This window comes from Anabrus simplex, chromosome 1 (assembly GCF_040414725.1).
Source record: "Anabrus simplex isolate iqAnaSimp1 chromosome 1, ASM4041472v1, whole genome shotgun sequence".
NCBI classification, from domain to species: Eukaryota; Metazoa; Arthropoda; class Insecta; order Orthoptera; family Tettigoniidae; genus Anabrus; species Anabrus simplex.
In genome coordinates this window covers 1,334,335,290-1,334,361,105 of record NC_090265.1, presented here as the reverse complement: position 1 = coordinate 1,334,361,105, position 25,816 = coordinate 1,334,335,290, and the positions used below count along the sequence as shown (strand labels likewise).

Genomic DNA, 25,816 nt, shown 5'->3' with positions numbered 1-25,816 from the left:
CGAATAGACCCGTGCAGAGAACCGTAAAGCGCAACAACTCTGATTATTACCACACAAACAACACAAACTGCAGCAGCACTAAGCTTGCGCGTGTCTACTCTAGCCGCCATCTTAGGTCGAACGGGCCGTTTTCACAGCAGCTGGTAGTCCCTTCCTGTTTCTTTGTATAATGCCGGTGATAAATGTCCCAACTGAATATAAATGTTTTGCAAGGGGGATTGATGTAAAATAATCATCTTCATAAATGTGGAAACCTTTCGTAAAATAATTCCCTAGAGACAGAGAATTTATCACTACAGTGTAGGCCAGTCCATTATTTATTTCATTTTTGTCTTCAATGGATTTTGCTCCTCAGTATGTAAACAATCTCAACACAATACTTACTAACTGCATCACACAACATCCAAAATTGTATCCCCTATTTGTGATTGTGCTTATTAGACAAATACTGGAGTAGTTGTGTATGGCATTTAGTTCAAACTAAACTTTCGTCTATGGATAGTTGCTAATGAGGAGTATAATGATGTCTAAATAGCCTATTAGCATGGTCTCCAAAAGGTTGGAATCGGCTGGGCTGAGTGGCTCAGACGGTTAAAGCGCTGGCCTTCTAACCCCAACTTGGCAGGTTCGATCCTGGCTCAGTCCGGTGGTATTTGAAGGTGCTCAAATACGACAGCCTCGTGTCGGTAGATTTACTGGCACGTGCAAGAACTCCTGCGGGACTAAATTCCGGCACCTCGGCGTCTCAGAAGACCGTAAAAGTAGTTGGTGGGACGTAAAACAAATAACATTATTATTATTATTATTATTAGGTTGGAATCGAACACAGGGATCATAGTTTGGAGAGGCAGGAGGAGAAAGCTTACTCTTGTCAACTAAATGAAAAAGTTTTAAAAGAAGCTGAAACCTATTCCTTGAAAACATTTCACGAAACAGAGGGATAATGAAATGTCTACGGTATTTCAGTAAGAAACAATAGTAGGTTTTCTTTTTCGTCGTCATCATCATCATCATGATCACCGATTTTCCGCTCCAGCAAGCTGGGTGTAGGTATTTACGAGCCTCTTCCAGTTCGTCCTGTCCATCCACAGCTGATGTTCTACCTTTTGCTGCCAATTTACATCACATTTGGCAAGGTCTTTGAAAATTTGCTTTTCCCAACTATCACGAGGCCTCCCTCTGGGCCTCTTACCAACAACATTTCTTTCATAGTATGCTCTTGGGATCCTAATTGGAGCCATCCTTTTCATATGTCCATACCATTGTAATCTGCTTAGTTCTAAGGCTTCCTTGTCTTTTAAAGACATGACCAAAGGAACTTCATTTCAGTGGTCTGTAGGTGACTTTGTGTAGATCTAGTCAATGTCTGTATATTAGAATAGGAACAACATATGTTTTGTACAGCGTGAGCTTGCAAGCTTGGGGAAATGATTCATTCCAAACTAATTGACAAACAGAGTGGCAGAATTTTGATGCAGTTTGTATTCTATTGCCTATTTCTTGGTTTATAGTATTGTCAGAAGAAACAAAGCTCTGTAAGTATTTGAAGTTATTGATAATGTCTACTTCATTTTGCACTCACAGGTGGACTGCTTCAGGATTTCGAATCATCACTAAACCAACAGTTTTAGTTTGGCTGATGATCATTCCCATTCTTTCAAATTCTTCTTGCCAAAGATCTAATTTAGCTTGAACTTTGCTTCTGTCTCACCCCATAGCATAATGTCATCAGCAAATACAAGTGCATTTGTTGTCTCATCCTTCATTTTCACTGCTTTTATAACCTCATCCATTATAGTAATGAAGAGAAGTGGTGATAGACAACTTCCTTGTTGGACTCCACTCTTGGTTTCTAAAACCTGCCTCCTTAAATTTGCACAAAGCTCTTTGTCTCTCGATATAGTTGTTTTACTCTAGCTATAATCTCATCTGGCACTTCTTTACGTCTCAGACATTTCCATATGTGGCACTGCTGGTGGCTCCAAGTAGCCTACACAGTGGCCTCCACAGTATGCACTTGCCATGCGTCTTGGTGGGTGTACTATGTACCAACTGATGAGCCCAACTTAGCACACGGGGGCGAAACACTGGCAATCAGGAATAAGTTAGCTGGAAAATTTATAATGTCTAATAACTGACCATTTATATTGGTATTATAAATTTACTCATTTGGGACAAATATTTCAGGTTCCCTATGGGAATCAACATCTATATCAAGAGCATTCTTGTTGAAAAAATGAGGTGGAGCATTGATCTGTTTGCTCTAAATCCATGTTATTCTTCCTCAAGTTTAGGTTCAACAGATTTTCTGATTTTTCTCTCCAGGATGGTTTCATATATTTTTAACCCATGAGATAGAAGGGTTACGCCTCTATAGTTGATACACTTCTTTTGGTCACCTTTCTTAAATAGTGGAATAATTACTCCTTGCCTCCTCTCACTGAGGATTTCATTTTCTTCCCAAATTTTATTTAGTACTCTTTACAACCATTGTATTTCAGGTTCTCCAAGTGCTTTGATCATGTCCACACTGAACTCATCCAGTCCTGCAGACTTGTTGTTTTTCATTGTACATATTGTTGTCTCTACTTCCAGCCAGGTCAAACTTTCTACATTATAATTTATAGGGTTTAGAGGGTCATCTTGTTGTCGTCACTTGTATTACAGTTCAGTAAATGATTGAAATATCTACTAAACTCCTGTAAAATTTAATTTTCATTTCTAGTTACACCTCCGTTTGGGAGCTCTACTGTGTTGATAGTACTGTTATCATTTCTTTTGTTTTTAACATGCTATACAGGAGCTTCTTGTATTTGTCTTGCCGTATTCTATTGGCAAGATCTTCTTTGCATTTTGTTTTCTCATTGTCAACTATTCTTTTGACCTGTAATATTTTTTCTCTGTAAAATGATACTATATCCTTAATTTCAATTGGATTTCCTTGCACTCTGGCACAATACAAAGCTCTTCTTGCACCATTTCTAGCCTTGATGGCAGCTTTTACATCCTCATTCCCCCATGCTGTTTCTTTGGATTTTCTTATTTGGCTCTGCCTTCCACATACTCTCTCAGCTGTCTTCACCAATACTCTCCTCAGGTTATCCCATTCCTCATTTGCAGATCTCAGATTTTCTTTTGGTAACATCTTCCGAACATTATTCAAAACATTTCCTTCACCCTTGGTTCAGAAAGTCTCCAAGTTTTTATTTTTGGTGTTCTTTTGTTTTAGACTTTAGGAGGTATTCTCTTTGTGATATCTGCAACCAACAGCCTGTGGTCTCCATCCAAATTTTCACTAGGAATTACTTTGACATAATTTACAATCTTTCAAACTTCTTGGTCGGCCGGTATATAATCAATCACAGTTCCATACTGATCGTCACAACTATATCTTGTGATCATATGTGTGTCCCTTTTCTTGAACCAAGTGTTACTTACAACGATATTGTTCCTCATACGAAGATCTAGAAGATTTTCACCTTCTGTCGTCCAATTCGCCATTCCGTGAGGACGCAGAGAAGATGCATAGCCTAGTCTGTCTGATCAAGCCTGAGCGTTAAAATGGTTTTCTTGTTAGTCCCATATGCAGGATGACAGCAATGAATGCATTTGTTTCAATAATTGTTATACGTCTTCAACATCAAGATCAGGAATTTGGTGACAGTTCATTACATGTAAGGAGTTACCCAGCCTAGCAATTAGTCTATGTGACTATAAGGTTTAGCAGAGAGAAAGTGAAAAATAAAGTGAAGTATGATATGGGTGGAGAATCAGATGGAAGGGCATGTTTAGGTCCGGTCAATTCTGTGGAGGAGACAGGAGGTTGTGGAATGTTGTCAGGTTCATTGGGGAGAAATTTCCATAAAATGTTGTCCAGAGACATCATCATTATCTTCATCATCGCCAGTTTCATCTACCACCACATTCATGGTAGCTTTAATGCTGTTAGAAACAAATAAACATCTCTTCTTTAGCTGTGGTGCTCTGGGGGGGGGGGGTGTTTCTTGTATAATTTCTTATCGCTATCTGATAACAAATCATTTGCATTAACTTCACACTGTCGAATACTCCATTAATTTATTATCTTCAACACGAGCTGAAAAAGTATCACATGAACTACTTACCATTTTGCTTTCACTTTCCACTCACTACAAGGAGCAATCTCTTACTGACTGGTTAGAGGTATTTCTAAACACAGGAAACCACTCTTGTGAAAGCTATAACCCCGCCTTAAAACTTCCAAAGAAAGGTCAGGCACACAATAACTCTTGTAATTTCTTCACTATAGGTTGTCACAAAGGTATGCAGGTGACTATAGTTTGCCACAAAATTGTGTACATCATAAAATTTTATACTGGCTGATATAAGCACTGGCAACTTTCAACTAGATTTTTAAAGGCTGACCTGATTGGCTTTAGCAAATTAAAGGGCAGGCACTCGCACTACTGCCTGGCTCCGAGAGGGTTAAGATATGAGTCAGACAAGGAGATGGCTTATTTCCATTATTGTTCAATCTTGTGCCAGAGAAATTTTTTCCGAACCTGGGAAAAGGAAACAGGTTAGTTAAAGATAAAATTCATATCAAATGTTTGGACTTTGCAGATGATCTGGTGATTCTATCCAACAATAAATGAGAGCAATTCAGTCCCTGGAAAAACTTCATGCAATTGTATGTAAAACTGAACTCCAAATCCCATGTGAGAAAACCCGATACATGTAAAGATCTCCTCGATACTTATGACAAACAACCTCTGGTAACTCGGTTTGGAAAAATTCCTCAGGTAAATAATTTCGCATACATAAGGGAAACCATCCAATGATCCAGATTAAATCGTGAAGCAAACAAAGAGAGAATTTCTAAATTAGATTGAAGTTTTATGGTCATGGACAATGAAAGACTTACTAAAAGGATATTTAATCATGCCTCCTCACTAAAAGTCAAGAATAATTAATTTGTTGATATGTGCACAAGTTGTGCATAATGCATGGTGCTACTACACCATGTACACTTTGACATTCTGATCACAAGAAAAATAACCACTAGGAATGTTACTTGATTTTTACATGTAGTAACATGGTAACAATCACAGAGTTGATCGCACACTTCACATATGCATTTGCTGCCAGGGTCATGCTAATTTTATGGTGGTATCCATGTACTGCCAACAAGTTCACAAGATGTCGAAGTTCTTGATTAGTGTCGGACCATGATCTGTTCATCATGGCCTCCATCGTTTAGAAGCTGGGTCACATTTCAGTTCTTTTCTTCTTTCTTTTGTGCAGTTGTCCATGTAGGAAAGGGTAAACTTCATCCACAGGTCTTCTACAAAGAAAGACAATTTGACTAGTTCATAGGCTAGTTTTGATCTTGTATGTTTTGGGATACTTATTTTTTTTTTTTGCTACTTGCTTTACGTCGCACCGACACAGATAGGTCTTATGGTGACGATGGGATGGGAAAGGCCTAGGAGTTGGAAGGAAGCGGCCGTGGCCTTAATTAAGGTACAGCCCCAGCATTTGCCTGGTGTGAAAATGGGAAACCACGGAAAACCATTTTCAGGGCTGCCGACAGTGGGGCTCGAACCCACGATCTCCCGGATGCAAGCTCACAGCCGCGCGCCTCTACGCGCACGGCCAACTCGCCCGGTGATACTTATTTGGCAACAGGTAGGATCCCTCTTAAAGGCAGCACTGCCCAGGGAGTGGCACCCCTGCCTATGTGAGTCCCAGAGCACACTGACCCTGTGTGTAACATCTGGTAAAGGGACCCAGTTCAGTGTAACGAGTGAAGACCTCAACGGCAGCAAAAGCGGAGAATATGATTCAGTACAGTGGAGCTGGCAGAAGAGGCAACCCATTCCTCTGGGGGCAGTACAGATGAAACCCACTACCTTGTGGGCTGAGGAGGGATCCTCAAGGGCTAAGGGAGTAAACCCCAAAAGAAAATCCTCAGTTACGTAAGGTCTAGCAAGCCAGTAAAAGAGCTTATTTTTAGTTGCCTTGGAACGCATTTATCAACTAAATTTAGATGCCAGCATGAACAGACTCATATCAGGGATGATGGTTTATGGCCTGATGATAGACAGAGTCTTGCAAAAATGCAAAATTCCTGGAGGAGACTAAAACGGATTGATACCATCAGCTTACTCAGTCTCACAGGAAAATGTGAAGAACTAGTGGACCTCATGGAAAGGAGGAAATTAATGATACTGGAGCTAAGTGACACCAAATGGAGAGGGAAAGGAATAAAATTAAGAAAACGGTATATACTGTATTGGCATGGAAATGACAAAGAGATGAGGAATGGTGTTGGTTTCATCATGAGTAAAGATCTAGTAGGAGTCGCTGACATTTAGTATGTTAGTGAGAGAATAATAAAGGTAAGTGTGCATTTAGGGAAAGAAAAATTCACTTTGGTACAGGTGTATACACCTCAAACTGGATGTTGTCAAGAGGATAAGAACCAATTTCTTGATGATTTGGAAAAAGTTATTAGTAAAGAAAGAGCAATCATAGGAGATCTGAATGAACAGATTGGGACAGATAGAACAGGATATGAGAACGTAATGGGACCTCATGATATGGTGGAAGAAATATAGAAGGTGAACATCTCCTTGACTTCTGTATGAGGAATGGGTTGGTGGTGAAAAATAGTTGGTTCAAGAAGAGACAGCGCCATAAGATAACATGATACAGTTGGGATGGACTACAAAAGACTGTAATTTATTATGTCATCTCAGATGAAGAAAGGAGCAGAATGGTAACAGATGTCAGAGTAATACCCAGTGAGAGTCTTGACAGTGACCATTGTCTATTAGTAGTGGACCTGAGAAACTTCTACGTGCCAAAGTACAGAATAGGAAAATGCTAAAAATCAAAGTATGGGAACTCCAGAAAACAGATAAGAGAATTGAGTATCAGAACCAGATAAAAACCCTGTTACCAAGAGAGGAAAGGAAAAATGGAGAGGCAGAATGGACCAGACTAAGGGACACATTGGTTAAGGAAGCAACTGAAGTTTTTGGAAAGACAAGTATGAAAACAAGGAAGAAGGAAACACCTTGGTGGAATGAAAGAATGAGTGCAGCAATCAGGGAAAGTAATCTCTTGTGGAAATAAAGGGATCGGGAGAGAAATAAACCAGATCTTACTAGAAATGAGGCAAAGATCAGAAACCTTGAACAATTATACTTAAATAAGAAACTGGAAGTTAAAAGAACAGTTACAGAAGCAAAGACCAAGGCATGGAATATATTCACTCAGAAACTGGAGGAAGACAGCAGAGGTAAAAGGAAGCCAATGAATACCATAAAGGCACTTGAAGATGAAAATGTAAATGGACATGAGAGAAGTCCTGAAGAACCATTTTGACAGCCTTAAAATCTATGCCTAAAGGAAAATCTTCAGGTGCAGATGAAGTGAATGTGGACATGATAAAGGCAGCAGGCATCCAGGGTATACAAAGGCTGCACAGAGTACTAAATGCTGTATGGACAGACAACAAAATACCTGCAGATTGGAGCAAGGGCGTTATAATTCCCCTATTTAAGAAAGGCAGCAGATGGAAACCCACCAACTATAGAGGAATAACACTGCTGTCTCATAGGTTAAAAATTCTAGAGTAGATCATAGAAAGGAGATTGAGAACCATCATTGAACCACAGTTAGAGGAGGAGCAATATGGATTCAGAAGTAACAGATCAACAATGGATCTCATTTTTACCACCCGCATGCTGATGGAAAAGTATTGGGAGAAAGGCAAGAACCTGATAAGGAAAATTCAGATGTTGTAAAAAGAGTACTGGCAGTACTAGCTGTGTACAAACTAGGCAAAGTCGATCATCATGGTTTGAGACCAAGAGTGGAGTTCAGCAAGGAAGTGCATTGTCTCCAATACTATTCATCACTGTTATGGACAATATAATGAAGAGTCAAGGAAAAGTTAGGTGAACTGAATGCAGTGGCCTTTGCTGATGATATCATGATTTGGGGTGAAACAGAAGAGGAAGTACAGACTAGACTCAACTTATGGAAATCCCAGTTCCAGGTATATAACCTCAACATCAGCGAGACCAAGACAGTGGTGATGGCAGTCAACAGAGAAGGGCATCCAGCAAGTGTAAAACTAGGAGACCACCAGCTAGAGTGTGTGGATAGTTTTCCTTACCTTGGAAGTGTAATCTCCACTAATAATTTGGTCAGAAAGAAATTACAAACAGGGTACAAAAGGGATCCGAATTCTACCAACAAGTAAGAACACTTTTATGGGATGACGTGATTCCAAAACCGGCCAAACTGATGACGTTTAACAGCTATATTGACCTATGGTTTTGAAGTGTGCACCCAGAAATTCATCAAGACTGCAAGCATCAGAGATGAAATTTCTTAGATCCACCATCCAGAAGACCAAGATGGACAAGTTAAGAAATGAGGAGGTGAGGAAATAAGCTGGAATAAAGACATCCCTATTAGACAGAATTGGCACATCCAAACTACGGTGGTACAGGCATGTGATGAGGATGGAGCCTACAAGAACAGCCAGAATAAATTTGGAAAAACAGGTAGAGGGGAAGATCTAAATCCCGATCTAGTTGCTAGAGGATGAACAGTGGATGATGTTCTCCATGACAAGTTGTATATAGAGATGAAGAAGTGGAAGAGGCTCATTAACAGTACCCAGGAAACGGGAAATGAACCATGATGATGATGATGTTTTATGATACCTAGGGCAGCAACTTTCAAATAGCTTGACTTGACTGCTTCCATTGTCCTTAGATCCTTGATGCTGAGCTTTTCCCATACAATATTTATTCCATATGTAGCATTGAATAATGCCGTGGCGGTATCACTCTGATGACCATTAATTTTTCAAACACACTGGGCGAGTTGGCCATGCGGTTAGAGGCATGCAGCTGTTAGCTTGCATCCAGGAGATAGTGGGTTCGAGCCCCACTGTCAGCACCTTGAAGATGGTTTTTTGTGGTTTCCCATTTTCACACCAGGCAAATACTGGGACTGTACCTTAATTAAGGTCACGACTGATTCCATCCCACTCTTAGGCCTTTTCTGTTCCATCATCGCCATAAGACCTCTCTGTGTCGGTGCAACATAAAGCAAGTTGTAAAATAAATATATATATATATATATATCATTGTTCTGACAATTTTTAAAGAACACAGATTTTGATGATCTTTGGGTTCAACTCATCACTTTGTGACAGTAAAGAAGTTAGTTAAGGTGTGGGATTGATATTTTGAATGTTGGTGTTGAACTAATTAATATTTAAATCATATCAAGAAATTAAATGAAATCAGAAAAAAATGTTTTCTCAGTCCAATTGACTTTCTTATAAGCTGTATATACAACAATTCTAATCATAAGTGGCTTTTGCAGATCCCTAGCCGGAAATTGATAGGAAAGGATCGTGTAGCGGTGGTTGCTAAACAGCTGAATGACTTCATCTATCTGTACAACCGTGAAACAGAGCTGTACACTGAAGGACTGGACCGTCCCAATTATGTCCCCAGCCAGCTATTCCAACAGTTCATATCTGTAGCACGGTAAGTAATATTTATAAATTGATCAAATACTATTTGATATCTCTGAACATCATCAGCAACTTTTTAAAATGTACTATTTTTTCAGCTACACAGAGAAACATCGAATCATGGATATGTTTTTAGGCTTAGAAGATGAAATAATTTTCATAATACATCCAACATCAACATCATTTTTAAAAAATCATAAACATTGATATACAATGGATGATAGAACGACTCCATTTTGGTGGACGGAATCACAAAGTCATGGTAGTCCTGCAGAAAAGAAATAACTATGTCATCATGAGAAAATAAAATAGGGTGCATGATTTTATTTCCATAAATCATTTTCTCTTCCTTCTGCAGTGTTCAGAATTTTAATTAATGTTTTCTATAAGGAAACAACAACAAAATGTGGGGAAAACCACACCCTGGAAACAACAATTTATTATCCTTATTATCCTACAATCATTACACTTACATGCCATTTTGGTGGATGGGAAGATATGTTTTTGGAAGATGTTGATGCTGGACATATTAGACCTATAAAGAGAGGCTGTAAATAAAGAAATGGTGAATAATTTTAATGAGAAAACATTAATTAAAATTCTGAACACTGCAGAAGGAAGAGAAAATGATTTATGGAAATAAAATCATGCACCCTATTTTATTTTCTCATGATGACATAGTTATTTCTTCTCTGCAGGACTACCATGACTTCTTGATTCCATCCACCAAAATGGAGTCGTTCTATCATCCATTGTCTATCATTGTTTATGATTTTTTTTTTTTTTTTTTTTTTTTTTTTTTTCATGATGTTGATGTTGGACATATTATGAAAATTATTTCATCTTTCATGATTTGCTTTGTCATCTATATTTCATTGTTGAAATCTGTTATGTCCATTGGTATGGATATTGCTCTGTTTATCATTTTATTTGGTCTTGCTAATTTGTGCACGTTGAGGTAGTTGAAATTGTTGTCTATTGTGTGAAGTCTGAGTGGGTTTCCTATAAATTTTGTATGACAGATTATTGTTTCTTTTGATTATGACATCTAAAATATTGTTCATTTTGGTAGTTTCTGATTCCATTGCAAATTTGATTGACCTGTGTAAGGAATTCAGTGTGTCTTAATAAGTTGATAAGTGCTGCACATTGTAACATCATTGTCATAGAGGCGTATTACATCATTGATGTATCTGCTCCAGTACAAAAATCCCTTTAGGTAGTTGGTTAGTTAAGAAATTGTTAATTTCTTCCAAAAATCATCATTATGCATTCATTCATTTTCTATTGCATTTAAAGACAACTAGGTTATTTCTACATATAATCTATCCCCCTCCCCCTCTCTCCATGGAACAGAAACCTTCTCCCCAACTCTACCTTCCCTACTTCCCTTATGGACAGGTGTGTGTTAGCAAGCTACGAACAAGCCCCATGACCTGAAATCAGTTCAGGTAAACAGAGGAAACAGAGCTGTGTTAGTAAGGTACTGAAACCTTCCTCAAATTTATTAAAGTTTCAATAACGAACTTCACCATTTATATAATTTGTCACACTTGTTCATAGAATCACCAGTTCACAAATATTGACAAGTTTATGCAATGTAAACAATATCTATATATAAAAGAACATGTCCTGCCTGACTGATTCATCATCGCAAGCGACTAATCTCATGTTTTAATCCGTATTGAAATCTGTTGATATACAATAATAAAGTTTTATTATGAATCCACCTGTTCAATACATTATAATGTTGTTACATTTAAAATAACTTCATTAGTTAAAAAGTTATATATGGGACATGTTTCGCTCCCTTATAGAGCATCATCAGCCAAAGGGAGCGAAACATGTCCCATATATAACTTTTTAACTAATGAAGTTATTTTAAATGTAACAACATTATAATGTATTGAACAGGTGGATTCATAATAAAACTTTATTATTGTATATGATTCATCATCGCCGAGCCAAAACTACTGGACATAAAGAAATGAAATTTTGAGGATACATTTATATTACAATATAGATGCTCGCTAAGGGAGGATTTTTAGATATTCCGTCGCTAAGGGGGGTGAAAAGGGGGGCGAATTTTTAAAATGAGTCTATCTATATCTCAAAACTTTAAAAGTTTACAGATGTAAAAATTGGTATTTGGAATCTCCTTTAAAAATAAAGAAACACGTATTGTTTCGTTTTTGGAAAACCCCACTAGGAGGGGTGAAAATGGGGTTGAATGCCTTTAATGAGGATACTTATATCTCAGAAACTGAAGATATTATAGACCTAAAAATTAGTATTTAGAAACTCCTTAAAAAAGAAACATGTAGTTTTTTGTTTTTGAAAAATCCAATTAATGGTGGTTAAACAGGAGTGAAATGGGGTGAATTTTTAGAATGACTATACCTACAGTATATCTCAGAAACGTAAAATGTTACAGACATAAAAATTGGTATCTGGAATCTTCTGTAAAAGTAAAGAAACACAGGTGATTTGTTTTCGGAAACCCCACTCAAGGAGAACTGAAAAGCGGTGAAATTTAAAAATGAAAATGTCTACAGTATATCTCACAAACTTAACATGTTACAGAAGTGAAAAATGGTATATTTAATCTCTATTAAAAATAAAGACACGTGTATTTTTTGTTTTCAGAAAAACTACTTAGGTGGGGGGTAAAAATGGCTGAAAACGGGGTTGAATTCTTTTTATTAGGATATTGATATCTCAAAAGCTCTGGTATTTGGCTCTCCCCCAGCTATTCCACCCAGTCAGTTGGGTCCCTAAATCTTTGCAATCTTTTCCTATAAGCATTTTTAATATGGATCAAATCCTTGAGGAGATCTGGCATGGTGTCATCTTGGGTGCCATGGCGGCAATTAAGGGGGTGGGGCGAGGAGGAACAGCCCCCCACCCTCGTGGAGTAAGCATTATATTTTTATTCCACTTTAGCCAGATGGAACTAGGAATTATTTAAAAAAAGCTATTTGTACTAGCCCTGTTGTCTTATCTGCTAATTCTTTCCTTTATTTTCTTTAATTATTAACATAATTATTGGTGGAAATGCACACAAAATGCCATTCGTCGCTGCCAACCGATTTGTATAGCACTACGGCAAGTAGTGGAGACTTTGCATATGCTGTGGGGAAGGGCAGTAGAGGTACATAATTTTTTTTTTTTTTTTTTGAAGGTCGTGGACACTGAGTTATATTTCACCCGTTTGCCGCGCACATTCATCAGTCTGGCAGTCTCTTTATTGTCTGTTAGTTTCTTAGTGTGTATTCAAATACAAAATGATTTTTAATTGCATTATCATGCCATACTTCTATTTAATTGTACCGGGCGAGCTGGCCGTGGAGTTAGGGGTGCGTACCTGTGGGCTTGCACCCGGGAGATAGTGGTTTCGAATTCCACTGTCGGCAGCCCTGAAGATGTTTTTTTTTGCTGGGCTGAGTGGCTCAGACGGTTGAGGCGCTGGTCTTCTGACCCCAACTTGGCAGGTTCGATCCTGGCTCAGTTCGGTGGTATTTGAGGGTGCTCAAATACGTCAGCCTCATGTCGCTAGATTTATTGGCACGTAAAAGAACTCCTGTGGGACTAAATTCCAGCATCTTGGCATCTCCAAAAACCATAAAAGTTGTTAGTGGGACGTTAAGCACATAACGTTATTATTATTATTATTATTATTATTATTATTATTATTATTATTATTATTATTATTATTATTATTGAATATGGTTTTCCGTGGTTTCCCATTTTCACACCAGGCAAGTGCTGGGCTGTATGTTAATTAAGGCCAGGGCTACTTTCTTTCCATGCGTAGCCCTTTCCTGTCTCATAGTAGCCATAAGTCCTATCTGTGTCGGTGCGACGTTAAGCCAATTGTAAAAAAAAAAAAATATTCAATTGTAATTGTAATTTCAACGGGAGATAATACCAACGTTCCTTTCACTGGGCTAAATTATTTCTTTTCTGTTATGTTATTTATTAAGTAAATGTATTTAACCTGCCCCGTGGTTTGTTTGTGAGACATTGTGAAAATTTGGTTATACAGTATTGAATCAAAATTTCAATTACAAATAAACCATGGGGCAGGTTAATTATGTTTACATATTAAATAACAAAACACAAATGAAAGAATTTAGTCCGATGAAAGTAAATTTGGTATCATCTCCCTTTGAAATTACAAATACAATTAAATATATATATATCTTTTTACAATTGGCTTTATGTCGCACCGGCACAGATAGGACTTGCCGTGGCGATGGGTCAGGAAAGGAATAGGCATGGGAAGGAAGTGACCGTGGCTTTAATTAAGGTACAGCCCCTGCATTTGCCTGGTATGAAAATGGGAAACTACGGAAAACCATCTTCAGGGCTGCCGACAGTGGGATTCGAAACCACTATCTCCCGGGTGCAAGCTCACAGCTGCATGCCCCTAACCCCACGGCCAGCTCGCCCAGTACAATTAAATAGAAGTACGGCATGATTATGCAATTATAAATCATTTAGTATTTGAATACACACTAAGAAACTAACAGACACTAAAGAGACTGCCAGATCGACAAAGAATTATAACTCAGTCTCCACGACTTTGGCAAAAAAAATATATACCCCTACTGCCCTTTCTCACAGTACATGCAAAGTCTCCACTACTTGCCGTAGTGCTATACAAATCGGTTAGCTGCGACGAACAGCATTTTGTGCGTATTTACGCCAATAATTATGTTAATAATTAAAGAAAATAAAGGAAAGAATTAGCAGATAAGACAACAAGGATTGTACAAATAGTTTTTTTAAAAATTATTCCTGTTTCTAGCTGGCTAAAGTGGAATAAAAATGTAATGTTTACTCCACAAAGGGACAAGAGGGGGAGTTGACTGTCCCTCCTCGACCCACACCCTAATTGCTGCTACACGCCAAGGATGCAGAAAAGGAAATGTAATGACTTATTAATTTATACACGTGTAGACATTCCACTCAAAAGAGTTGCTTGTATGAAAAAAAAAACGAATACCATTCGGTGAAATACGTGTGTAGAAGGCATACGTCTGTTTGGAGCTTCGGCTGCATTCCGACCAGGTTGTCCAGATTAACATAATGTCTATTTATTCGTCGCTGCTGAACACACTAACCATTGCCGATATGCAGACAGCAAATATAGTGCAGCTGTACCATACACCAGCCTAGAATTATGTGGTGGAAAACGAGGTTTACTAATGCAGGGGATGCATTAGACCGGTAGCGCTGAATAACATGCCTCGAGCAACAGCCCGTTCTTAACTCTTCAGATTCTGACGTAACCTGCCCGTTGGCAGTAGTGCCCCTGTGAAAATCAGTTGGTAGACATCCCATTCATCATTTGTGCATGCGGGACATTTATAAGTAGAAAGTACAGCGTTCGAGAGCCACCTGGTATAAAACGTTAAGCATTCAATTATAAATTTCAGTATAATCCCATAGTGAAGCATGGGTATCTTGCTAGTTATACATATATACATATGATTAAAAGTGATTTGTTAGAATCTTAGAATGTTCTTGTAGAATGAAACATGTCATTCTGTTATTAATGTATTGTTATATTTAGTGCTTTGACAGAGTGAAAACTTTATGGTTATATTAACTACTCATAGTTATCATTTGTATTGTTGATTCAGCCAGATACAGATGCATTGAGGATATTGTAAGAACATTGTCTAAAAGAAAGAGTTTAGATTGAATACAAAATTAGAGATCATAAGGTTGTACAAAAACAATGGAATTTCTCAGATTAGATAGGGAATCAATATGGTTTGACATAGTCCAGTTTATTTACAACCTTAAAAAACCATTACAATAAAGGCGTCTGCTTAATACTAACAATGAAGATCTGGAATACATTCTTTTCAAGTGGTGTTGCCAAGAAAGATCAGCCAGTATTCCTATCAGTGGGCCCCTGATGAAAACAAAGGTCATAATTTTGCCCTGAAATTGACTGTGGAAAATTTCAAGTGCTCGGAAGGCTGGTTGCAACTCTCCAGGCTTAGAAAAGGCATTTCTCTTCACAAGGTATTGGGAGAATCTATGGTAATGAATCCAAAGGGACTGGGTGAGTTGGTCGTTCAGTTAGGGGTGCACAGCTGTGAGCTTGCATTCGGGAAATAGTGGGATCAAACCCCACTGTCGGCAGCCCTGAAGATGGTTTCCCAATTTCACATCAGGCTGTACCTTAATTAAGGCCACAGCCACTTCCTTCCCACTTCCTACCCCATCGTCGCCATAAGACCTATCTGTGTTGGTGCGACGTATAGCAAATTGTTAAAAAAATAAAATAAAATAAATAAAAAGGTCTTCGAATACCAATTTTTATACATACATTTTAAAGTAGCACAGATGAAAATCTTCAGTGAGCCTGTCTATGTGATGAATGAATACTTGATGCACTCGTCGTTGACTGCTGTGAAATTGTCTGTAATGTACACAGACTGTTGCAAGCCTTGGTTGGTTTGTAAGCAAATTTACAAGGAGGTGGAATATTTGATTTGAACTTCATTAGTTGCTTCGAGGGTTGTGCTGCAGTAATAAAGTTGGCCTGAAAATAGAAATAATCTATAAGCAAAAAATAAAATAAATCGTCTGTCTTAAGTAATGTAATGGCACATTCGACTACTCACGTTCTGCCCCGTCCAAATCGGTCTGGCTCACTTTGAGTTCCAGTGCTAACTAAGTGCTGTACTGGGAAGTCTTTTGGGAAGCAAGCTACCTAGGAAGGGAAACTGCAGAGGGGGTGTGGAGGTGATTATTTTTTTAAGAGGAAGTACAACTGGGCAACCATCCTCTATATAACACTAATCAGAGAGGAAAAATGGAATGGATCTGACACTTCAAAAAATGAAGGTATAGGCCAAAGAAAGACAAGGGCCATGAAGGGCGTGTAAATGAAAGACTTCCTAGCCATTGGAAATCTAATAGCGTCAGGGTGAGCAAAGAACAAGAGTTGACCAAAGGAGGTTGGGTAGGATAGATGAAAGTAAGGAGCCTGGCACAAGTAAGTGGAAGTAATACCAGGACTCAGCTAAGGGCCCCCATGGTCGCCAACCCATGCTTCCAAGTTAGGAGCTTCTGAGGTCCCTTTTAGCCGCCTCTTATGACGGGCAGGGGATACTGTGGGTGTTATTCTACCGGTCCCACCCACAGGGGAAACTGCAGAGGGGTTGATCCAACATGGGGGGGTGAGTGGGTATGTTGACCGAATGCAACGCCTAGGCTTGAGGAATTTCTCAATAATTTCTTCAATAAGAATGTTTCACTCCTCTGAGATCTCATTTAAATTGTGAGAGTGATTACATTTCTGATCCAAATTTATTTCAAAGATATTAAGCAAATTACGTTTCCTATTTAAACATGAAATCCAAAGGTCTTGCTCCAAAGACCATGTGGGAGCTCATGGCCGAAAATCTATTATATTTTGATACATTAATGTGTTTTTTGTATCTAACAGCCAAGTTGCATCCAGTCTGTTCCACATAACTTGCTGGACATTGATTACAGTTAAGTTTACTGTATTTCACCGCATAAACATCACACTTTTTATGCCAATATTTTCAAAAAATAGTAGGGTGCGACCATTATGCAAAGTATGTTTTAATACCAGTATTCGTATTACTGAAAAAATAATTTATAACTAAATTGCATTTTATACAAGTTTAAGGTGCATGTAATAATCATGTATATACATCAAAATAATTAAAATAGTCCAAATCAAAATTCATAATTTATTCGCAACAGTTCAGCGAACGTTTCTCCAATCTTAAAATAAAAATGAACTGATTACGTTAATTGTTATTGTAACCGGTTTCCAGTGGTTACACAATACACAGTTAAGAAAAGGGGGAAAAATCAAATTACACGGCACTTTTAAAACCTCAGCACACAATGAAACATCAGATGAACTGCGCCAATACAAACAAACAAACATCAGGTTGTGCAACGTGACAATTTAACGAAGGAAAACCTACCAGGGCCATTGGGATACAAAGGTTGTGGGTTTCCAGAAAAATCAACGGTGATCCCTTGATTCAATATTATTCCCAAGATAAACATGCAAAGAAATTTGGAACAAAATCCACTTATCCCAACAATCTAGTTACCGGTACAATATTTCCAAAATACAAATTAGGTGTAGTTGTCGACAGCTTCCTCTTATGGCCAAGAAGTTAACTAAAGATATCTCAACATAATGCAACTTCTACAATACAATTTTGAGGGTAACAGGAAACACATGGTACAAATACAAAATTAAATGAAAGTTAAGGCGCTTTCTAAGGCATCAGAGAAATTGAGTGGCGAGTCTGGGCGAGTAGGGCAAACTCCTGTTTGAAAATATAAGCGGACATTAAATGTAAATTAAGGTAGAACTGAAACCAACAGTGCTTACCCCAAATAGCCCATCTCGGGAGCGAGGATTCACCGACGTGCGTCTGATCGCTGGACTGACGAGAGAACAAAAGACCCATGAAATCTTGCTTCCCTCTCTTCAAAAGGCAAGGCTGGCCCCGGTGTGATTACTGAGTGACAAATCAGAGCACAGGAGCTTTCCCATCACCACCCAGATCCACCAATCAAAACTCTTTATCAAGTTGCGATGTTTTCACAATATTCTAGAACATTGGCAGACCCGAATTGCGAACTTTCCGTCTTCCAGAATTAATAAAGACATACTTCTAGAATCGACAGGGGCCAGCACACCCTGTTCAAAAAGTCTGCATCACAAAATTTCCGGAACGTTACAAAATATCACTTAACTACAATAATAATTTACAATCTAGTAGTTACTTAGATAGATAAAGGGAATAAAATAAAATATTCTACAATAATATTTTACACGATACAGTAAACATTCTTTAAAAGAGATTCTCCACAGGTCTCAGTCATTTAATCAGAACATTAAAGTAAAAGTATTACACTAGCAAGAAATTATCGTATTATTGTGAAATACGGACTTCCCAGTAAACAATTTACTCAAAATCTTCTCTGTTGCTGTCTCTGGTTTTGGTATCTGATGTGTCGTCCTCACCGTTGCTCATACCAGTATCAGATTCTTCATCATTCTGTCACCTGCGTCATCTTCAGATCCGTCTAGTGCGTTCAAAATCCAAGTCTTTTTGAGCTGTTGGAGACTAGTTCAGGTGGCGATAAGGTTGCAACTCTTTATTGCCCATGAGAATAATAAGTCAAAGGTTGGACGCCTAATATTTCCAGCAAGAGTCACATTAGGCTACCTGACTACCTGTTGTTTTATTTTCATTGAGAAGATCCTTTACTTCATTCACGAGGTGACCTCAGAATCTATCTAAAATAAGCAGAGCCGGCTGTTTCACAATTGCACCGGTTCTTCTCTCCTACACAGTTTTAACCCAGTCCAGCATGAGTTCTACGACCATCCAACCCTTTGGTTGCACCCATACACTAATTCTACGGGAAAACTGTATTTGCTTAGGCATCGCTTTCCTCTTGAAAATTATGTAAGGCGGCAATTTTTTTCCATCAGCTGTAATGGAAGGCATTGCTGTGCATCGTAATTTCTCACTACTGCTAGCTTTCGTAAATACATTCCATGATCCTTTTAGTGCAATAGTGCTGTTGCGAGGCATACAGTATTGAAAAAGACTGGAATCTGATCAACATTAACGATATGGAAAAGTAAGTATAAATTTTTCTGGTGCAAACGTAAGACAAATTGGTAAAATTTGCAATCTTTATAAGTAATGTTCCAGGCACTATTATCCATTGCTTCTGCCAAGGATCATGGGCATTGACCAAGATTTTGGTTGTTGTTGTAATAACAAAGTTTTTATTCTAATCCACCTGTTCAATATATTATAATGTTGTCACATTTAAAATATCTTCATTAATGGACAATCTTTGACATTGTTTTTCTCCTTTGCATCGACAGATTGTGCTGTACAATATAACTATTATAAATAGTTATATTGTACATTTAGACCAGTCAATACGGACCAAACACAATATTAACCTATCATGGTTAAGTTTATTAACAGATTGTGCTGTAGTATGAATCTCATAACCCACCCACAACTCGCCTTAAACTGAGTTATGGGAACGTTGTGTTTGTGCGCTTACCTTCTGTACCTTCATTTGTAATATTTCATATGATACACAGCAACGGTAAAAATATAGTGTCTGCCCTGCCCAGCAAGGATTATAATATAATATGTTAGTTTCAGTGCTGATATTCTTACCTAGAAATGATTCTGGAGGACAGTTGGGTTCATTACACCTGCCAGGGACCAGTCCCACCTACCCGTAAAAGTATGTTTACTTTTATAAGTTAAAGTAATGGTCCAGGCACTATTATCCATTGCTTCTGCCAAGGATCATGGGCATTGACCAAGATTTTTTTTTTGTAATAACGAAGTTTGTATTCTAATCCACCTGTTCAAAATATTATAGTGTTGTCACATTTAAAATATTCATTAATTGACAAGTTATTTGTGGGACATGTTTCGCTCCCTTACAGAGATCAGCCAGATCTGAATCTCGAAGAATGGTTATGTTCAAAAAATGACTCCAAAACTATTAAATCATTTTTTCACAAAAATCTACTCTATTAGAATATCATAAAATACATAAACCTTGATCATGCCTTAATAACATGGGCTTAGTAGGAGATATACATTAAAATTGTGGTAGAATGAGTTATTGTAAAATACTTAAAACAAGTAGCATGTTTAAAATCTTTGAAATAGATGAAATTCAATCATAAGAACTAAATTTGAAAGTTTCTTTGTAATGAGATTTGGTAACAAATGTTTATATCCTTTAAGGATAAGAGTCTATAAAGATTCAAAGATCTCGTTGATTTGATATTGAACTTGTGACTGGATCAACCAAATCTGAATCTCAAAGAATGGTTACATTTGTAAACAATGACTCAAGGACTATTAAACAATTATTTCATAAACTCAAACTTAATTTACTAGAGTATCATAAAATCCAGATGGTGACATGTCTTAATAACTTGGGTTTAATAGGAGAGACACATTAAAATTGTGGTAGAATAAGTTGTTCTAAAATACTTAAAACAAGTAGCACGTCTAACATATTAGAAAGACTTGAAATTCAATTTTAAGAACTAAATTTGAAATTTATTCTTTTTTTTGCAGGGAGATCTGGTGAAAGTTGTATATCCCTTAAGGATAAGAGTCTATAAAGATTCAAAAATCTTGTTGATTTGATAATTGTACTTGTAACAGGATAATATTGATCTTCATGAAATTTAAATACTTGTTGTCATTTGACCACGGCGAGTGCTGTTGAATAAATAGCTCTTGTTGACGTCGGTGACCATACGTTGAAATTGCAGATTTAAGAAGGTTTGATTGAAAGGGATGTAAATCGACGATCGTGGTTAAAAGTTGTTTAGTAGTTTATCTTGTTGTAATTCTGTAACAAAAAAAGGAATCTTGTAAGTAATCGGAAGTTGTGTTGCTAGTTAATTGTGTACTACTCGAACTTTACTTACCGCTCCAACGGTCGTTTGACAGCTTGGTGTTAACTAAGGTTTATGGCGACTGCTTGCTGTTCCGCGTCTACTCCTTGTGTTGTATGAGTGAGGGGAAGGAGTAGGGGTAGGAGGAAAACTGTTAGTAGGTGTGGTTTTGGAAGAGGAATGTCTAGTAGGGTCGCAGGGAGGGGTTGTGTTCTTTAATGTTCCATGATTATTATTTGTTTTGGGGATGAAAACTTTGGCAAACCTGCTTTTTTCTAGATTAAGCGTTTGTAAAAGTTTAGGTAATTGTTCGTGTAAAGGATTTCTTATTTCAATTTTGTCATTTAAATTTTTTTCTTTATTGAAATGCTGGTCTAAATGGATATAGATATTTTCTAATTCTGTCATTAATTTTCCCTTTCCTATATTTTTGATAATTTTTAGGTCTTTTTCTATAGTTGTTGTAAAATGGTGGCCTGATTCTCTCATGTGCGCACTCATCGCAGAATGTTTGTTGTGTTTTGCAACGTTAACGTGTTGTAAGTATCCTGTGAGAAAGCTATGGCCAGTTTGGCCAACCTAAGAACATTTACACTCTACGCATGTTAGTCTATAGATGCCAGAATTCAGATAAGGGTTATTGTTAGAATTTATACTATTGTGGTTGAAAAAAATGTTTCTGTTTGTATTTTGTGTCTTGAATGCTATATTTACTTCTCATTCTTTAATAGGATTAGTTATTTGATAAATGGCTGGATTAGTGAATGTAAATGTTGCGATTTTAGACTTCTTAGTTTTTTTGGGAGTTGCTAACTTTTGTTTCACTTTGTTGATGATCCGATCGATCATATTCATTTTGTATCCATTAATTGAGGCCAGATCTTTTATAAATTTGAGCTCTTTTCTTAAATTAGTATCTGAGAGGGGAATTTTAAAGGCTCTATAAACCAAACTGAAAAATAAGCTGCTTGTTTATGTAATTTTCGATGGAGTGAATCATCTTTTATCGTTAAAGAAGCGTATGATGGTTTTCAGAATGTTTGAAATTCGAACCTATCTCCTATTCGAGTTACATTAATATCAAAGAAGTTTATTGAGTTGTTGCTTTCGTCTTCTTTCATAAATTTTATATTTGGTTCAATATTAGAAATTTAGAATTTTTTCACTCTCTATTTTTGACTGTCTATTATGACAAAAGTGTTATCTACATACTTAATCCAAAGACAAAGTCCTTCTATGTTTGTTTTTATTTTGTTTTGCTCTAAATGGTCCATATATATGTATGCCCAATGCGGGGTCTCCCATTGCCAGGCATGTTTGATGGTAAATCTTTTTATTAAATGTGAAATAATTGTTGTTTAAGGTGAATTTCAATAAGTTAATGAATTCTTCTATTTTGCATTTACTTAATTTACTGTGTGTAAGGAGATTGATGATATTGATGGTTTGTATAACCAGTATATTTGGATACATGTTGGTTACATCAAATGAAACCATTTTATGTTGTGGTTGTAAGTTGAATTTACTTAGTTTATTACAAAATTCTATCGAATTTTTTACTGTCGATTCGTTATTGGACTTGTAATGTCTTTTGAGGAAGTAATGTATAAATTTAGATGTTTTATACGTAGAATTAGAAAACAAACCAATTCCTAACAAAATCAACAATAGGGTAAATATTCCTAATTCTAACCTAAAGAACATTCCCACCACTATCAATCTATCAAACACAAACTTCACTGATAATGAAATGAACCTATTCGATAAAGGTCAAAATTTAATTGGCCTAACTCACAAAAAGTAGAAGATATAATCAATGTAGTAGCAGAAGTAGAATCTAACTTAAATAAATTGATGCCAGATTTACAAAATGACATCAGATTTGAAGTTAAAAATGAAGCTCCCAACTTCTGTAAGGGAAATAAATGAAAGTTCTAATCCTACTTTCACAAAACAAATAATGACACTAAAAACAAAGCTAAGCAAAAATAACGTAGCTGTTACCAAAGCAGACAAAGGTGAAACAACAGTCCTTTTAAATAAAAATGACTATATTGAAAGAAGAGAAGAATTCTTTTCAGATAAAACCTACACCGTAGTAAACCAAGATCCCATAAATAAGATTCAACGGAATCTAAAAATTATCCTTAAGAATTCAACTTTTTATTTAATGAACAAGAACATCAAAAAATGATAAGTATGAATCCAAAGTTACCAATGGCTAGAACATTACCCAAATTACATAAACCCAACATACCCATACGTCCTATAATTAACAGTAGAAATAGTCCTACGTATAAAACATCTAAATTTATACATTACTTCCTCAAAAGACATTACAAGTCCAATAACGAATCGACAGTAAAAAATTCAATAGATTTTTGTAATAAACTAAGTAAATTCAACTTACAACCACAACATAAAATGGTTTCATTTGATGTAACCAACATGTATCCAAATATACTGATTATACAAACCATCAATATCATCAAACACAATCTCCTTACACACAGTAAATTAAGTAAATGCAAAATAGAAGAATTCATTAACTTATTGAAATTCACCTTAAACACATTTAATAAAAAGATTTACCATCAAACATACCTGGCAATGGGAGACCCCATGTTGAGCATACTGGCAGACATATATATGGACCATTTAGAGCAAAACAAAATAAAAACAAACATAGAAGGACTTTGTCTTTGGATCAGGTATGTAGATAACACTTTTGTCATAATAGACAGTCAAAAAAAAGATAGTGAAAAAAATTCTAAATTTCTAATATTGAACCAAATATAAAATTTATGAAAGAAGAAGAAAGCAACAACTCAATAAACTTCTTTGATATTAATGTAACACGAATAGGAGATAGGTTCGAATTTCAAATATTTTGAAAACCATCATACGCTCCTTTAACGATAAAAATTGATTCACTCCATCCAAAATCACATAACAAGCAGTTTTTTCAGTTTCATTTATAGAGCCATTAAAATTCCCCTCTCAGATACTAATTTAAGAAAAGAGCTCAAATTTATAAAAGATCTGGCCTCAATTAATGGATACAAATTAAATATGATCAATCGGATCATCAACAAAGTTAAACAAAAGTTAGCAACTCCCAAAAAAACTAAGATGTCTAAAATCCCAACATTTACATTCACTAATCCAGCCATATATCAAATAACTAATCCTATTAAAAAACGAGAAGTTAATACAGCGTTCAAGACACAAAATACAAACAGAAACATTTTTTTCAACCACAATAGTATAAATTCTAACAATAACCCTTATCTAAATTCTGGCATCTATAGACTAACATGCGTAGAGTGTAAATGTTCTTATGTTGGCCAAACTGGCCATAGCTTTCTCACAAGATACTTAGAACATGTTAACGCTGCAAAACACAACAAACATTCTGTGATGAGTGCTCACATGATAGAATCAGGCCACCATTTTACAACAACTATAGAAAAAGACCTAAAAATTATCAAAAATGTAGAAAAGGGGAAATTAATGACAGAATTAGAAAATATCTATATCCATTTAGACCAGCATTTCAATAAAGAAAAAAATTTAAATGACAAAATTGAAATAAGAAATCCTTTACACGAACAATTACCTAAACTTTTACAAACGCTTAATCTAGAAAAAAGCAGTTTTGCCAAAGTTTTCATCCCCAAAACAAATAATAATCATGGAACATTAAAGAACACAACCACTCACTGCGACCCTACTAGACATTCCTCTTCCAAAACCACACCTACTAACAGTTTTCCTCCTACCCCTACTCCTTCCCCTCACTCATACAACACAAGGAGTAGACGCGGAACAGCAAGCAGATGCCATAAACCTTAGTTAACACCAAGCTGTCAAACGACCGTTGGAGCGGTAGGTAAAGTTCGAGTAGTACACAATTAACTAGCAACACAACTTCCGATTACTTACAAGGTTCCTTTTTTGTTACAGAATTACAACAAGATAAACTACTAAACAACTTTTAACCATGATCATCGATTTACATCCCTTTCAATCAAACCTTTTAAAATCTGCAATTTCAACGTATGGTCACTGACGTCAACAAGAGCTGTTTATTCAACAGTACTCGCCATGGTCAAATGACAACAAGTATTTAAATTTCATGAAGATCAATATTATCCTGTTACAAGTACAATTATCAAATCGACAAGATTTTTGAATCTTTACAGACTCTTATCCTTAAGGGATATACAACTTTCACCAGATCTCGCTGCAAAAAAAAAAAAGAATAAATTTCAAATTTAGTTCTTAAAATTGAATTTCAAGTCTTTCTAATATGTTAGACGTGCTACTTGTTTTAAGTATTTTAGAACAACTTATTCTACCACAATTTTAATGTGTCTCTCCTACTAAACCCAGGTTATTAAGACATGTCACCATCTGGATTTTATGATACTCTAGTAAATTAAGTTTGAGTTTATGAAATAATTGTTTAATAGTTCTTGAGTCATTGTTTACAAATGTAACCATTCTTTGAGATTCAGATTTGGTTGATCCAGTCACAAGTTCAATATCAAATCAACGAGATCTTTGAATCTTTATAGACTCTTATCCTTAAAGGATATAAACATCTTTTACCAAATCTCATTACAAAGAAACTTTCAAATTTAGTTCTTAAGGTTGAATTTCACCTATTTCAAAGATATTAAACATGCTGCTTGTTTTAAGTATTTTACAATAACTCATTCTACCACAGTTTTAATGTATATCTCCTACTAAGCCCATGTTATTAAGGCATGATCCAGGTTTAT

At 36.5% G+C, this 25,816-nt stretch overlaps 1 protein-coding gene across 1 annotated transcript in view; it reads left to right on the top strand.

Moving 5' to 3' along the window:
- LOC136858828 (tubulin polyglutamylase TTLL5) overlaps positions 1-25,816 on the top strand; it is a 463,915-nt gene that overhangs the window by 422,976 nt on the left and 15,123 nt on the right. Inside the window, exon 12 of the mRNA XM_067138637.2 lies at positions 9,394-9,560. Coding sequence (XP_066994738.1) covers positions 9,394-9,560 — 167 coding nt within the window. The remainder of the gene's footprint in view (positions 1-9,393; positions 9,561-25,816) is intronic.